At 53.1% G+C, this 16,398-nt stretch overlaps 2 protein-coding genes across 9 annotated transcripts; one reads left to right on the top strand and one right to left on the bottom strand.

Moving 5' to 3' along the window:
- Positions 1-1,111: 1,111 nt before the first annotated feature.
- Positions 1,112-5,596, top strand: LOC138812168 (calcium-binding protein 5). Its single transcript, XM_070000139.1, has 6 exons — positions 1,112-1,180; positions 3,018-3,048; positions 3,602-3,745; positions 4,356-4,465; positions 4,704-4,851; positions 5,338-5,596. The coding sequence occupies exons 1-6, from the start codon at positions 1,118-1,120 to the stop codon at positions 5,361-5,363; spliced, it is 522 nt and encodes a 173-aa protein (XP_069856240.1). The 5' UTR covers positions 1,112-1,117; the 3' UTR covers positions 5,364-5,596.
- A 1,680-nt stretch (positions 5,597-7,276) lies between these two features.
- Positions 7,277-16,123, bottom strand: LOC138812137 (epididymal sperm-binding protein 1-like). 8 transcript variants are annotated; one of them, XM_070000088.1, is made up of 9 exons: positions 15,964-16,114; positions 15,172-15,452; positions 14,691-14,868; positions 12,272-12,361; positions 10,889-11,047; positions 9,467-9,613; positions 8,898-9,056; positions 8,105-8,291; positions 7,277-7,581 (listed from the first exon to the last, which is right to left on the bottom strand). In XM_070000088.1, the coding sequence occupies exons 4-8, from the start codon at positions 12,336-12,338 to the stop codon at positions 8,134-8,136; spliced, it is 690 nt and encodes a 229-aa protein (XP_069856189.1). In that variant the 5' UTR covers positions 12,339-12,361; positions 14,691-14,868; positions 15,172-15,452; positions 15,964-16,114; the 3' UTR covers positions 7,277-7,581; positions 8,105-8,133. The 8 variants fall into 8 exon arrangements, with proteins under 8 accessions (XP_069856189.1, XP_069856174.1, XP_069856197.1 ...); XM_070000073.1 differs by having other exon boundaries at positions 14,716-14,868; XM_070000096.1 differs by having other exon boundaries at positions 14,716-14,868; positions 15,305-15,452.
- Between the last annotated feature and the right edge of the window lie 275 nt (positions 16,124-16,398).

Genomic DNA, 16,398 nt, shown 5'->3' with positions numbered 1-16,398 from the left:
AAGCCTGGGCCCACCCTAGCCTCTGCTTCCTATTTCACCACAGAGGCCCTATCCAGTGTGGGGACCTTGGCAGTGTGACTTCCCCAGAAACCAAGCAGGGATGTCCCCATGGAAGTGTATTTACCACCTCCAGGGGGCTGCATCCCTGTTGATTTCCCATTGAGCTCCACATCGCTGAGGACCAAGTTCCCAACATGGTCCTCAACACTGAAACCATGTCCAGAGCACAGCACCCTCAGGGCTGTCACCCTGAGTGGGAATATGGTTCCTCCCATGTCAGATTGCTCCCTCCACTCCACCCCCCACATTCCCCCCTGCCCCCAGTATGGACACCCTCCTCACACTTCTGTGCTTCACCCCCTATCCTCCTCTGCCACGTTGCTCTTCCCTCTAAATTATCCAGGAAGACCAGAAGAGAAGCTGGGTACCAGTAGTTCACGCCTATAATCCCAGCTACTCAGGAAACTGAGATCTGAGGATCCAGCCAGGCAGGAAAGTCCATGAGACTCTGATCTCAATGGACCACCAAAAAGTCAGAAGTGGAGCTGTGGCTCAAGTGGTAGAGCACCAGCCTTGAGTATAAAAGCTCAGGGACAACGCCCAGGCCCTGAGTTCAAGCCCCAGGATGGGAACACACCCCCCCCCCACACACACACACTCACAAAGCAGAAGGGAAGGGCTGGGCAGTGAAGGGAAGCACACTCACACCACTTGGCTGAGTCATGGTTCTTTGAGGCCAGAGGTCTGATCCTGTCCATCTTTTGTGGCCCAAAGTCTAGGCTGAGTGGAATGTGGCTGCTTCAGGGAGGTGGGGTGAATGGGGATGTGCCCTTACCCTCGCTCTAATCCCTATCATTTCTGTACAAGCTCCCCAATTCCATCCTGGGGATAAAAGAATCTCCTAGCCTCACACTGGCTCCCCCGCCTCCACCCCACTCCCCCGCCCCCATCCTCCTTCTAGCCAGATGGGGAGGCCAGGGCTCTGATCCCGCCCTGAGATTTCTCACCCAGCTGTCACAGCTCTGTCACACAGGGACCCACACAACCAGGCCAGCAGAGGCCAGCGGGAAGGAGGATCACCCTGGACCACAGCCTCCGCCCAGCCCGCACATCCTCCATGCAGATCCCCATGGGCCCCGCCTGCATCTTCCTGAGGAAGGGCATCGCAGAGAAGCACCGGGTAAGGAGGCCCGGGGAGGGGGCCGCAGGGGAACACCAAGGGGGGGGGGAGGGGGCCGTGGTAGTGTCCCCGTGGAGATGTTGCCATGGTAGTGATGGCCCTGCCGCCTGGCCTGGCCCTGGGTTTTCTGTTCCTACAGAACAACTCCTGAACTTGGAGATTGTTTCACTCCCATTCTACTGGGGGCGGGGGGGGGGGGGGGGAGGGGGACTGAGTCATGAAGTCTTTGCTTTGAGCTTATGCAATGCATGAGTAGCAGGACAAGGTTGGTTTGTATCCCAGGTGAAGCTTTGAGGTCCCTGAAAAAGAGAGGAAAAGGAAGGAGGAGGGATGGGATGGTGTGGGAGACGGAAAGGCCGGAGAGCTGGGGCCAGGCTCCGAGCACAAAGGGAGTCAGTGCGAGGAGGACAGGGGCTGGCCAAGTACGGTGGGTTGGTCTGTCATCCCACCCACTCAGAAGGCAGAGATTGGGAGGATCATGGTTTGAAGCCAGCCTAGGAAAAATGTTAGGAAGATCACCTCCGCCTTCCCCCATCTCAAAGACTAAGGCAGGTGTGTTGTGAAGGCCCTAGCTGGAACAGAATCAAAGCAAAAAAAAAAGGTCTGGGGTGTGGATCATGTGGTAGAATGTTTGCATAAATGAGAAACTCTGAATTCTATCTGAGGAGGGAAGGAAGGAAGGAAAGGAGGGAAGGAGGGAGGAAGGAAAGAAGGAAGGAAGGAAGGAAGGAAGGGAAGAAGGAAGGAAGGGGGAGGGAGGGAAAGACAGAAGAAAGGATGGAAGGAAAGGAAGGAAGGAAAGAAGGAAAGAAGGAAGGGAGGGAGGGAGGGAAGAAGGAAGAAGGGAGGGAGGAAGGAAGAAGGACAGGGAGGGAGGAAAGAAGGAAGGAAGGAAAGAAGGACAGGAAGAAGGAAGGAGGGAGGGAATGAAGTAAAGAAGGACATGGAAGGAGGGAAGGGAAGAAGGAAGGAAGGGAAAGAGGAAGGAAAGAAGGAGGGAAGGAAGGGAGGGAGGAGGGAGGGAAAGAAAGAAGAAGGAAGGAAGGAAAGAAGAAGGGAGGGAGGAAAGAAGGAAAGAAGGACAGGAAGAAGGAAGGAAGGAGGGAATGAAGGAATGAAGGACATGGAGGGAGAGAAAGAAAGGAAGGAAAGGAAAGGAAGAAGGAAAGAAGGAGGGAGGGAGGGAAGGAAGGAAAACAGAAAGGAGACAGGAAAGAAGGAATACAGAAGGAAGGAAGGAAGGAAGGAAGGAAGGATTTATAGAATTTCTTGGGGGCAGTAGTCTGGAGGCCCAGCCATTGTGGTGCCAGAAGCAGGTAGAGCACTGATGGCTGGAAGTTGCCTGAAGTTTCTGGGTGCCATGCACACTAATCCCACTCGGGGGCTGAGGCCTGGGGAGCAGACGTAGTCTGAGGAACCCAGTGGGACACCAAGGGGACAGCGGTGGCTGGGTGTCAGGACCATGGGGTTCTCTGGCCTGGGCTTGGTCTAGGAAGAGAGCAATCTGTGGTGAGTCCCCTCAGCCCTCTACCCTGCCTTCCCTGCTGTGAGGCAGGCATAGTGGCCTTTATCAGCCCTGGGGAGGCCAGAGGGCAGAGACCGTCTGGAAGGGAGGCTCGGACTCCACCGGGCCTTTGATCCACTCAGTGCAAGGAGAGTTGTTGGCCTGGGAAAGGCAGAGGGAGGGATTGGGGACTCAAAGATGGGGGACGAGGAAATGCCAGGGAGAGGGTTGGGGAGGGGGGAGGGGGGTTGGCAGGAGGAAGAATGATAGAAGCAGGAAAAAGGTGAGCTGGGATTTCTGATTCTACATATTCCTCCCCTGCCTTCTTTCCAGGAGAGACCCCTGGGGCAAGATGAGATCGAAGGTAAACCCTCCCCGCTCAGATGTCCGCTGCTTAGTCTATCCTCTGTCTCAGTGTAAAGTCCTTCCTGGGAAAATCTCCCATCCCTCTGTCTCTCTCTTCTCACCTGCAGGTTTGTAGATCTTGTTCTACAAAACCGATTTATTTGCCAGGCACTAGTGGCTCACGCCTGTCATCCTAGCTCCCAGGAGGCTGAGATCTGAGGATCGCAATTCAAAGCCAACCCTGGGCAGGAAAACCCATGAGACTTTTATGTCCAATGAACCACTAGAAAACCGGAAGTGGCACTGTGGCTCAAGTGGTAGAGTGCTAGCCTTGAGCTGAAGAGCTGAGGGACAGTGCCCAGGCCCAGAGTTCAGGCCCCATGACTGAGAGACAATTGTTTTTCTTCTTCTGATCCTTAAGTAGTTACACTAAGGGGTTTTAATACAGCATGTCCACTGTGAAACATAATGCATCCTAGGCAATGTCACCATTTTTTTTTCAACATTGAAAAATTAAAAAATCCCCTCTGATTGTGCTTGTGACCACCCCATTCTTCTCCCTGAACCTGCAGAGCTCCGGGAAGCCTTTCTGGAGTTTGACAAGGACCGGGACGGCTTCATCTCATACAAGGACTTGGGGAATCTCATGCGGACAATGGGCTACATGCCCACCGAGATGGAGCTCACTGAGCTGGGCCAGCAAATCCGCATGAACTGTGAGGCCAGGGGCCGGGGGGGGGGGGGGTGTCACAGAGGGTAGGATTGGAGGGCAGGCGTTGTAATCCATCCCAGCTACTCAGGAGACTGAGATCTGACAGCTGAGATTCTTCTCTCCAATGAATCACCAAAAATAAAGCCAGAAGTGGTTCTGTGGCTTAAAGTGGTAGAGCGCCAGCCTTCAGTATAAAAACTCAGGGACAGCTCCTAGGCCCTGAGTTCAAATCCCAGGACTGGTTCCTCCTCCCCCTTGAGCTACCCCCCCCCCCAAAAAAAAACAAAATAAGAATGCCGTGACAAGAAGATGGGAGCTTTTTCTTTTTTTGCTGGTCCTGGGGCTTGAACTCAGGGCCTGGGCACTGTCCCCGAGCCTCTCTGTGCTCAAGGCTAGTGCTCTACCCCTTCAGCCACAGTGCCACTTCTGGCTTTTTCTGTGCCTGCGATACTGAGGACTCGAACCCAGGGCTTCATGCATGCTAGGCAAGCACTCTACCACTGAGCCACCTTCCCAATCCTGGGAGCTATTTCTTAAACTGCCCTGAAGGGCAGAGCGAAGGGACAGAAGACTGAGGCAAGGAACCCTTCTGACCTCACCTCTGCTGTCCCCAGTGGGTGGCCGCGTGGACTTTGAGGACTTCGTGGAGTTGATGACCCCCAAGCTGCTGGCAGAGACAGCCGGCATGATCGGCGTGCAGGAGATGCGAGACGCCTTCAAGGAAGTGAGCGAGTGGGGGTGCACACGTGTGCCCGGGTGTGTTGGGTGTGTATGCTTGTGCACACATGGGGATGTGCATGAGTGTGGTGGTATGTACATGAGTGCACACACACGTGTGTGTTACGTGCGGGTATATATGGGTGTGCACTCCTGTTTATATTGTGTGCTGGCCCTGGAGTTTGAACTCAGGGCCACCTTTGCCACCACCGCTGCTCCTGACCCAGCCCTCTGGTTGTGTCCAGTTCGATGCCAATGGAGATGGGGAGATCACACTGGGGGAGCTGCAGCAGGCCATGCAGAGGCTCCTGGGGGAGAAGCTGACCCCCCGAGAGATCGCCGAGGTGGTCCAGGAAGCTGACATCAATGGTGACGGCACCGTGGATTTTGAAGGTGATCAGAGGGTGAACCAACCTGAAATCCACTTCTAACTCCTGTGTGACTTCACAAGTCACCCTGTCCCGGTATGAGTGTGCGTGTGCATGCACATGCGTGCATACTCACCAGTCCTGGGGCTTGAACTCAGGGCCTAGGTGCTGTCCCTGAGCTTTTCTGTACAAGGCTAGTGCTCTACCACTTTGAGCCACAACACCACTTCCAGTATTCTGGTGGTTCACTGGAGATAAGTCTCATGGGCAGGAAACCATGACCCTCAGATTTCAGCCTCCTGAGTAGCTGGGATTACAGGTGTGAGCCACCGGTCCTGTCCTTGATTTTCTCCAAGTGAGCACTTGGAATTGGGAGGCAGATTTGAGAAGCATTTTCTGTATCGGTCTTGGACCTCGTCATCCCTAAGAGCTCAGTGCTGGCCATGTCAGGTTTTGTGCAAGGAAGCAACTCATCTCACCTCACACACCTCCCTGGGGGTTCTCTTTGCAGAGTTTGTGAAGATGATGTCTCGCTGAGGAGTTCCCACAAGTCCCCTCACCCGAGCAATGTGGAAAGAACACCAATGGAGGATCCCTGAAAGATGGTGGAGGGGGGCGGGGCCTGGCAGTAGTGTGGACTGAGCTTAGACTGTCAGCAGTCGCTTTGCGTGGTGGCCAGAAGGGGTGTCTTCAGGACTCGATGCAGAAGGACAAGATTGTGTGTGGAATATACGGGGTCCTCGGGCCCAGGGCCATTCCAAAACTACAAAGCTTAATGGTGTCTTTTTTTTTTTTTTTTTTTTTTTTTTTGCCAATCCTGGGGCTTGAACTCAGGGCCTGGGCACTGTCTCTTGATTTCTTTAGCTCAAGGCTAGCACTCTACCACTTGAACCACAGCACCACTTCTGGCATTTTCTGTGTATATGATGCTGAGGAATCGAACCCCAGCTTTATGCGTGCTAGGAAAGCATTCTACCACTAAGCCACCTTCCCAGCCCTTAATGGTGTCTTTTCCTTCAGAGTCCTAAATCCCAGACCTGCCCAAGTTGCTTTCCCTGTGGTGGGAAAGCGGGGAGAAGTCCTGTGGGGAATTTTTGGGCAAAAAAAAAAAAATCTGGCCAGAAATAGTTTCAGTCTCTCTCTCTCTCTCTCTCTCTCTCTCTCTCTCTCTCTCTCTCTCTCTCTCTCTCTCTCTCTCTCTCTCTCTCTCTCTCTCTCTCTCTCTCTCTCTCTCACACACACACACACACACACAGAGTCTGCCCTTCTCTTGCCAGCTTCAACCTCAGATTCCTCCCCCTCAGTAAGAATGGGGGCCACATCAGCTACAGATCCAGCAATGGGAATCTTGAGAAACTGGGTAAGAGTAGGGGCCTTGGTAAGAGAGGGGGCTGCATCAGCCACAGATCCAGCAATAGGAATTGAGAAACTGGGATGTGCACAGGGCTCATGGAGTCTTCAGCTGGGCGTGGTGGCACCTACCTGTAGTTCCAGCTACTCAGGAGGCAGAAATAGGAGGATGAAGAGTTGAAAGCCTGCCCTGACACAGGTAGTAAGACTAACTCAAAAAATAACAACAATAACAACGACAAACTCTAAAGTATAAACAAAAGGAAAAAGGGCTGGGAGTGCAACTGGAATGCTGGAGGAGCATTTTCCTAGCTGTGTGTGTGAGGCCAGGGTTCAATATAGTGTCACAGAAAAACAAAAACAAAAAACAACAGGCGTTCGAGGCCATCACGCTGACTTCCAGGAAAACAATCTATGCTTTTCCCTTTTGACCTCAACATCACCCTGGTGTGAGATATTGGGGGGTGGTAGGTTGGATTAAATCACAAACCTGGATTATAAAGGCTTAGAGCAAGCCGATCCCAGGGCACTAATCCCCTACAAAATATCATGATACAGAGACAGGGGAGGGGGGGACAGACAGACAGAGACAGACAGACAGACAGATAGACATAGACAGACTTACAGAGATACATAGAGACATAGAGACATACTAGAAGAGACAGGCAGAGAATGACAGAAAGGGACAGAGACAGAGATCCCAAGAAAGTGACAAAGAGAAAGAGACAAAGAGTTAAAGAGACAAAGAAAGAAAAAGACTGAGCCGGAGAGACAGACAGAGACAGAGAGATAGACAAATGGAGACAGAAAGAGACAGAGAGAGGAGGGAGGAGGGTCTCAGATCTGGGGCCAGCAGAGCCGGTGGAAGCCCCGCCTCCCCACCCCAGCCTGTCCTTCAGACAGTCAGTCCATCCGTCTGTCCTTCTGTCTGTCCATTGGGCAGGCCACAGCCCCACCTCTGCTGTCCTGGTGTGGATGTGCGGGCATCCCCTTGGCCTCCAGCCTCTGCTGGGGCCACCCCTACTCCTGCCCAGGTTCCAGACGTGGAGACGAGGGGGACAGAAGGCCAGGGTCGCAGACGCACCCCCTCCTTGCTCACTTATTCATTGCTCATTTATTTATTCATTAGTGATCTGATTAGATGCTGACCACATGCTACCCCAGGCCTCTTCTTCCCGGGCCCTGCAGCGTCCATGCAGGGTGTAGGCAGGGTCTCCTTCAAGGAAGCGGCAAGGTGGGTATGGGTTGGCGGTGGGTTGGGAGCCGTTTTCTGGGTGTCTGTGCTCTTCTCAGAAGATGGTATGATCCCATAGGGTGATAATTTGGTGTTTCTATAGGTGACCATCTAGGCCCGGAAGGCACAGGTGCGAGCCCAGGGCAGCCTTCTCCAAAGACTGGCTTCTCTCTGAAAGGATAATAATAATAATAATAATATAATAGACTTTGAGCCTAGCACCATAGCTCATGCCTGTCATCTCAGCTACTCAGAAGGCTGAGATCTGAGGATTACAGTTCAAAGCCAGCCTAGGCAGCAGGAAAGTCCAAGAGTCTCATCTCCCATGAGCCAGCAAAAAGCCAGAAGTGGAGCTGTGGCTCAAGTGGTAGAGCATCAGCCTTGAGTGGAACAAACAAAAAAGTCAAGCCAGAGTGTGAGGCCCTGAATTCAAGCCCCATCCCCAGCACAAAAACAAAACAAACACACAAGAACCTTCCTCCCATCTTAGCCTCCCAAGTGCTGGGATTACAGGCATGGACCACTATACTCGTCTTAAGTCATTATTCTCCCTGCCCCACCTTCATAAGGCCAGACCTCCACCTGCCTCCTTGTAAGTTCCAATCTTCCCCTAGCTCCACTCCATCTTGGAAAGTGGGGTCTACCTTGCAGTGAAGCTCAGGGGGAGCAGCACCCCCACACCTGCACCCCTCACCTTCTAGGCCTCTTCTGCCCTGCTGGGCATCAGCAGTACACCCACGTGTGGTCCTGGTCGTAGTTGTAAGATGTTGCACACCACAAGCGCTTCTGTTTTGACCCTATCTTGGTGCAGTTAAAATAATTCTTGTTTTTATAGTTGAACGGGAAGTGGCAGGGGAAGCCGGGTGACAAGGCAGAAATTCCTTAGGGGGAAGAAGGGGACAGGATGAAGGCCATGATTCCCTGGGGGTGTCCGCTGGGAGATGTGTGGTAGAAAACCAGGTCGGTGCTAGTGGCTCATGCCTGTCATCCCAGCTACTTGGGAGGCTGATTATAGGACTGCGGTTCAAAGCCAATCCTGAGACGGGAAAAGTCGGTGAGACGCTTAGTTCCGATTAAGCAGCAAAAAGCCCAAAGTGGGGCTGTGGCTCAAGTGGTCGAGACCCTCACATCTCAGCCCCCCGAGTGGCTGGGATGGCAGGCGTGAGCCACCAGCGCCCGGCAATGCGTTACATTTTTCATATAACATCATGACTGTTTGCTTGCAGCGCAAAGCCAGTCGTGGTAATGCAATTCTTTTGTTTCCTTGAGACCTGAGTCTCTCCATGAAATCTAGGCTGTGGATTCCCCATCCTCCAGCCTCAGCCTCCCAGGTGCCGGGATTACAGGCATGCACTACCTCACCTGGCTGGGTGATGTGTTCTCCCCCGCCCCCCCTTCACCCCACATTCCCGGGGCTCCTACTGCGCATGGCACACAGCAAGGCCTCGGGGAGGGGGAAGCCGCCCAGGCCCTTCGTCCCCCATTACTGGTGTCGGCGCAGACGCTCCACTTGCCGTCCCTGTCCATGTTTTCCGTGGTGGGGCACCACAGCTTGCTGTCCTCGTCCTCGATGCACTCGGAGACCACGCTGTTTCTGTAGGTGGAGGGGAAGATGCACGGCTTGCTGAAGGAGTTGCCGCCGTACTCTGCGAACGACCGGGAGGGGGAGAGGGGAGGTGGTGTCAAAAAGAGGAGACAGACACGGCTGCCATCCACCACCCGTGTGCGATGCGTGCGTGCGGCTTGAGCTCTGGGCCTGGCGCGGTCCCTCAGCTCTTCAGCTCAAGGCCAGCGCTCTCCCACGCGAGCCACAGCGCCACTTCCGGTTTTCTGCTGATTCACTGGAGATCAGAGTCTCACGGTCTTTCCTGCCCGGGCTGGCTTTGAACCGCGATCGTCAGATCTCAGCCTCCTGAGGAGCTGCGATGGCAGGATGAGCCGGTGGCTGCCTGACCCTGACGGGAGGAAAGTGCTGTCCGGCGTCCTCCATGCTTCCCACCCTGGCTCCTGAGGCTGCTGGTTTCGCAGTACTTACGCCCGGCTCCGCGGTGCTTACCGTTGGTCTCGCAGTACTTCCACTGGCGCTTCTGGTCGAAGCTGGAGGTGACGGAGCACCAGGCCCGCCGCACCAGGCTCCCTTCCAGTGTGCAGCTTTCGTAAGGCCTCCCGCGGAAGACGAAGGGGAAGATGCAGCGCGGGTAATCTGTGCCGGGCGGGGTGGGGCGGGGCTGGGCCTCTGGATCCAGGACCCACCTGCCCCCCGCCCCCCCCCCCCCGCGTCCGCCTCCATAGGCCCCGCCCCATGCCCTCAGGCTCCGCCCCACACCCGCAGGCTCCGCCTCCACAGGCCCTGCACCACGCCCGCAGGCTCCACCCACACCCGCAGGCTCCGCCTCCACAGGCCCCTCCCCATGCCTGCAGGCTCCACCCATACCCACAGGCTCCGCCTCCACAGGCCCCTCCCCATGCCCGCAGGCTCCACCCATGCCTGCAGGTTTCCCCTCTGCAGGGCCCACCCATATCCGCAGGCTCCACCCACACCCGCAGGCTCCACCTCCACAGGCCCCGCCCCATGCCTGAAGGCTCCACCCATGCCTGCAGGCCCCGCCCATGTCCGCAGGCTCCTCCCACAGCTCCGCTCTGCAGGCCCCGCCCCCTGCCCCTGCAGGTCCCACGCAACTCTTCAGGCCCCGCCCCACGTCCACAGGCCCTCAGGGCCCTCCTCTCCGCAGGCTCCCCCCATGCCCACAGGCCCGCCTCCACAGGTCCCCGCCCCACATCTGCAGGCCCCTCCCCACGTCCACCCCCTGCAGGTCCTATATCTCCACATTGGGGAGCAGCACTGGGCCTCTGACCCCACCCAGGTGCCCACACTGCACATATCATCTGGTTGCGAGCATGTACATGTGCAAATGTGCATGTATATATTATGCATGTGCACGTGTATTGTGTGCACATGTTGTGTATATGTATGTGTGCAAGTGTGTGCATGCCTGTGTGTTTGTATATATGCTTGCATGTGTGGTGTGTACAAGTGTGTGCACATGTGCATGCATATGCTAGTCCTAGGGCTTGAACTCAGGGCCTCATTTTCTCTTAGCTTTTTCATTCAAGGCTGGTGCTCTCCCACTTGAGCCATAGTGCCACTTCCAGCTTTTTGCGGGCTAACTGGAGATAAAAGTCTTACAGACTTTCCTTCCCCAGGATGGCTTCAAACTGCCATCCTCAGACCTCAGCCTCCTGAGTAGCTGGGATGGCAGGCGGGAGCCACCAACCCCGGGTCTCGCATTCGCACTCAGTGCTCAATGGAGCATTGTCCACACGTTCTCCTGTGTCTGTGTGCGTGGCTGTGCTGCTCATGCTAGGAAATCTACCCTGCTTTCCCAGCAGACCATGGGGGACACAGCCGAGGGGGACAATCAGGGGACAGAGACAGGGATTGGTAAAGTTCCAGTGTTCTGGTAATGTTCCCACTCACCTTCCACCTTGCAGTACTTCCACCTGCCATCATATACCGCCCTGGTTGCACACCATGGGAAGAAGCTGTTGATCTGGATGCAGGTAAAGAAGGTGGTGCCCTTGTAGGTGAAGGGGAAGACACAGGCCTCCTGGCCCTCTGAAAGACAGGTGGCCGGGGCTGAGGGCCACAATCACCAGCAATTCATGACCCGCCCGCCTCCAGAGCCAATCCTTTAGCTCTTTGTTTAATCCCATTATAGTTGAGAGAAAGTCTCACTTTTTACCCAACTGAGCCTAGAGTATGATCCTCCAATTTATCTTTCCTCCTGGAATGACAGGCATATGTCACCAGATTGTGAATAATAGGAATAGAAAAGGCTGGGGGGTTGGGTCTAGAGTAGAGGCTCAAGGCCCTGGGTTTAGATATTTTAAAAAAACAAACAAAAAACCTAGCCAGGCCCTGGTGGCTCACGCCTGTCATCCTAGCTACTCAGGAGGCTGAGATCTGAGGATCTCAGTTCAAAGCCAATCCTGGCAGGAAAGTCCGTGAGACTCTTATCTCCAATGAACCACCAGAAAATCGGAAGTGGCTCAAGTGGTAGAAATCTCACCTTGAGCTGAAGAGCTGAGGGATAGCGCCCAGGCCCAGAGTTCAAGCCCCATGACCGACATAAACAACAAGAACAACAAAAACATAAGCTTCCAACTGGGTGGGGCCTCTGCCAGTTCACCATGCACCCTGTCCTCAGGTCTGCTCTGGGTTGGATTCTCACCCTGTGTGACCTGACATAGGTTGGGAGGTGAGGGGCCTGGCAAGCAGAGAGAGGAGAGGACAGACACTTCCCCCTCACAGCCTCACCAATGGAAAAAAAAAAATCCTTACATAGCCAGGTGCTGGTGCTCACACCTGCAATCCCAGCCACTCAAGAGGCTCCCAAGTGAGGATTGCAGTTGGAAGCCACCCCAGGCAGGAAATTCTGTATAAGATTCTGAGCTCCAAAAGCTGGAAGTGGAGCTGTAGTTCAAGTAGTAGAACCCCAGGCTTAAGCACAAGCCCTAGGACTGGCAAAAAAAATACCCAAACCCACAAACAAACAAAAAACCAAAACTCCACCATCCATACCCCTTTTGCTCGGCCTCACCCCTCTTCACTTCTTTTTGACCTTAGCGTGTATGCACTCTCGACCTTGGGCCTGCTCACGTCCTGCCCTCCCGTGGCCAAATCTATATTCCCACTCCTTGTGCCTATAACATGGCTTGGCCCAGACTTCAGATCTTGGGGTATAAACCCTGGGGAGGTCTGAGGTTTTTCCACCTCTGTGTGCCCAGAAATCTTGACTTGGGCTCCATTCCCAGTTTCCACACCTCTCAGGACTGTCTCCCACACACACCCCCAACTCACCTCCACTGGTCTGGTAAGCGTGGAGGAGGAAGGCCATCCACCCCAGCACATAGCTGCACTGCTGCATCTTTGCTGCCTCCACTCAATGCCCTGAGAGAACACAGAAACTTTGCTTCATCTAGTTCCTTTGCTTTGCCAGCTAAAAAGTAAACATTTTTGCTGGACACATACATGATGTCCTGGCTAGGTATACTATATATTATGTGATTGTGTGATTATATCATTAGATAATATATGACGTAGATATCATATCTATGACAGATGGATAGAAGGTTGGGTGGCTGAATAGATGGAAGCTTGGATAAATGGAGGATGGATGGATGGATGGATGGATGATGGATGGATGGGTGGATAGATGGATGATGGATGGATGATGGATGAGTAGACGGCTGGATGGGTGGGTGGGTGGGTGGAGGAGTGATTGGCAGGTAGATTGATGCTGGATGGACCAAATAGTAAGAATGAAGAGCATCCTTAACCATGGAAGAGGCTGCCAAGAAGCTACCATGTTCAGAGCAGTTCAGAAGACAATAAAAAACAAACATGAAAGGAGAGAAGAGAATCAGCACATTCTCAAAATACATTTGCTCTTTTTTTTTTTGCTAGCTAGTTTAGAGCTAAGAGTCGAATGGACTTGTTTGTGCCCAGGCTGGCCTTGAACCATGATCCTCCAGACCTCAACCCTCGGAGTAGCTAGGATTATGGATGTGAGTCGCTGACACTCCATCTGCCCGTCTTTTAGAGGTAGCATTTGTATGTGAGAGAAGACGTGTGACATTTGTCGTAAGATCTGGAGATGGATTTTCTCTTTCTCTGGCGTGATGTCTGGGAAAAGCCCACCCATGTCAGATGGCAGTGCTCTCCAAAGCCACAGCTCCCCCCTTTTTCATCCACCGACAGCGCCACTTCTGGATACCCGGGCCAGGGGCCAGCCCCAGTCATCCCGAGGCTCAGGGCACAGGGTGCCTAGGCGCTTAACTGTCTCCATGCTCAAAAGAACTTGGGTCTCGCCTGCGTGTTCCAGACACGGTTGTCTGGCTGGTCTGCTCATTGACTGGAACCACCCCCAGAGATCTTCTATTAATAGCCATGACCTGATCAAAATGCTCACTAATGTTCTCCACGGTCCCTCGCCATCACCTTTTTCATGCTCACATAAACTCTCTGTATGACACAAAGGAACAAACAGTGAGGAGGATGGGAAGGGGGAGCGGGGAGAGAAGAGCAAGTGCAAAGGCCCTGTGGTGGACACAAGCTTGGTTCAATGCCCTGTGCATCCAAGGCCGAGGGAGGGAGGGCCAGAGATATAAGAAATGAGAGGATTCGTAGCCTTCCCTCCCCACTTCAGGAGCTTTTGGCTGCCCTGGGCACACAGGGAGCTGGCTTTGCAATGCTAGCTCCATTTTTATACCATGCATCCTCTGGCCTCCAGCCTGGTGTGAGCCGATGGCTTGTAGCTTCTCCAGGCTGCTTCCAATTATTTATTGAACACATCTGTTCCTTTCTACCCAATCTTTTTGCACATCAGCCACTTCTGCGAGGTGAGCCCAAGGACAATACATGATAGACATTGTTCTATTATATACATCACATAATATGTACATACGCTCCATCTATTCAGCCATCCAACCTTCTATCCATTACCCATCCATCCATTGCCCATCCATCATCCATCATCCATCCACCATCTATCCATCATTCATCCATTATCTATCTGCCCATCACCTATGCATCCAAACCTCCATCCATTTAGCCTTTCTTCCATCTCCCATTCATCCATCCATACCACTCATCTATAATTTCATCATCATCCATCCATCCATCCATCCATCCATCCAACCCTCCACCCATCAGCGTCCCTCCCACCATCACCGATCCAATGACTTCAAGAGCTCTACCGTTGACCAGACACCACGGTGAGGACCCAGAGGAACCAGCCACCGGGAGGGCGCGGCACGGCCTGAGATGGATGGCGCTGGCTGGGGCCTCATCCTCCCCGAACGATTGCCGCAGAGCAGGGAGACAGAAATGGCACTGAGTGCTCCAAGCCCGTCCTGCCCACGGTGCACCTCGATGGCGGCCTGCCATCTGCTCAGTGAGGATGACAACCCAGCCACGGATGGAGGGGTGGCCACTGCAGCCCTCAGGGGGGTTCTCCACAGTGTGGGGCCCCCTGCTGCCCGGCAGATGACTGCATGCGACACACGCATGCACACACACAAGATGACCGCACGGGACACACACATGCGCACACGCACACAATGACTGCATGGGACACACAAACAAGATGACTGCACATGTGTGATGATTGCATGGGACGTGCATGTGCACGCACAAGATGAACACATAGGGCACACACACATGTGCACACACACAGATGACCACATGAGACACACATGTGCACACACAGGAGGATTACCTGGGACACACACGCACACACGCACCTGCGCCCCCTCTATTAGAAATGTTGGCCTCTTTGAAGCAGACAGGACAGAATCTCAGGAAGGAAGGTCTCTTGGGAATCTCAGCTCTCTTCCAACTTGGAGCCTTGTGCTTCCCTCGGGGCCACAGACAGTGAACACTCGGGCCCTGAGGATCTGACAACATGGCCATAAAATGCTAAAGGCAAATCAGTCCTCCAGCCCCTTTGCTTCTTGCCTTCCTCCCCAAACCCGAGAATCACGAAGACTCCCTCAACATGGTAATGTCCAAATAATCCACCTTCATCATCCACCCCCGGAGCATCTCAACAAGACAAGGAATCCACCCCCAACCCCTCCCCTTTCTCATTTCCCTTGATTTGTTTTGTTTTGTTTTTTAAACTCCCAGAGTCTGTGTGTCTGTCTGTCCCCATCCACTCTTGTCTCTGAGGTAGTCCAGGCTGGGTCCTAGACACTTACCCGATTCTGAAGGTGAGGTACAGCCACAGAGTCTAAATGATCTCAGGAATATTTTAAATGCATAATGTGTTTTTCTTTGAAATGGTAATAAGGCCGGGTGCTGGTGCTTGTGCCTGTAATCCCAGCTACTCACGCCTGTAATCCCAGCTGCTTGGGAGACTGAGATCTGAGGATCGAAGTTCGAAGTCAATCCTGGGCAGGAAAGTCTATGAGACTCTTATCTCCAGTGAAGTACCCAGCTGTCAGAAAGGTAGCTGTGGCTCCAACAGTAGAACACCAACCTTGAACAAAAAAACTCAAGGATAGTGCCCAAGCCCTGAGTTCAAGCCCCAGGACTAGCACATGCACAGGTGCACGCATACACACACATACACACACACACACACATATACAGGATAAGCCTGTGTATCATGGGTTCCACTAGTCATATATATATATATATATAAAAATATATATAATACTCAATATTATATATATATAATACTCACTACCTGATTTATGAAATGGCTACAACACCTTAATAAAATTATATTAAAAAATCAGTTACACTGTTTTTTCCCTTTTAAATATAAACCTATTAGGAAATGTACATAGATCTATCTTAAGATACATATATATATATACACATAGCTATATAAATATATCTGTAGATGTTTATATATATATATATATATATATATATATATATATATATATATATATATATATATTGAGTTCCATTCCTGTTATATCAGAAAGTCTGGAACCCCAGACTCCATTCCTCACAACCCCCCCATACCCAGATATCTATACCTTTAGAAGAAGAATCCTTCTTGGGCCTAGTGCATGTTCTCTCTCTCTCTCTCTCTCTCTCTCTCTCTCTCTCTCTCTTTCTTCCCCCCCCCTGCACTGATCCTCTTTGAAGTTGTGCTCACAAGATCTGCAGGTTGAGTGGGAATAGGCCAGGCCAGGCCAGGCTATGAACAAGAGGCTCATGCCCCCCACCCCCACCCCCGCTTCCCGAATGTGGCCAGGTCAGTGCAGGCTCTGAGGGCGTCACCTCAGGGCCGATCCACCATGGCCCCAGGTGAGCCACAGTCCTCCTAGGACACCATAAACCGGTCACGGTGGGTGGAGGCCCGGCGGGGGAACGTGTCCTGGAGGCCGTGGCCTCCTCCTGGCCAGGTTCTGGCTGAGTAATGACAGCCAAGTTCTCTACTTCAAAGGACCTATGTCCAGGCATCGCCC

Source organism: Dipodomys merriami, unplaced genomic scaffold (genome assembly GCF_024711535.1).
Source record: "Dipodomys merriami isolate MVZ:Mamm:240054 unplaced genomic scaffold, mDipMer1.0.p SCAF_106, whole genome shotgun sequence".
NCBI classification, from domain to species: domain Eukaryota; kingdom Metazoa; phylum Chordata; class Mammalia; order Rodentia; family Heteromyidae; genus Dipodomys; species Dipodomys merriami.
This window is presented reverse-complemented; position numbering and strand designations above follow the sequence as displayed.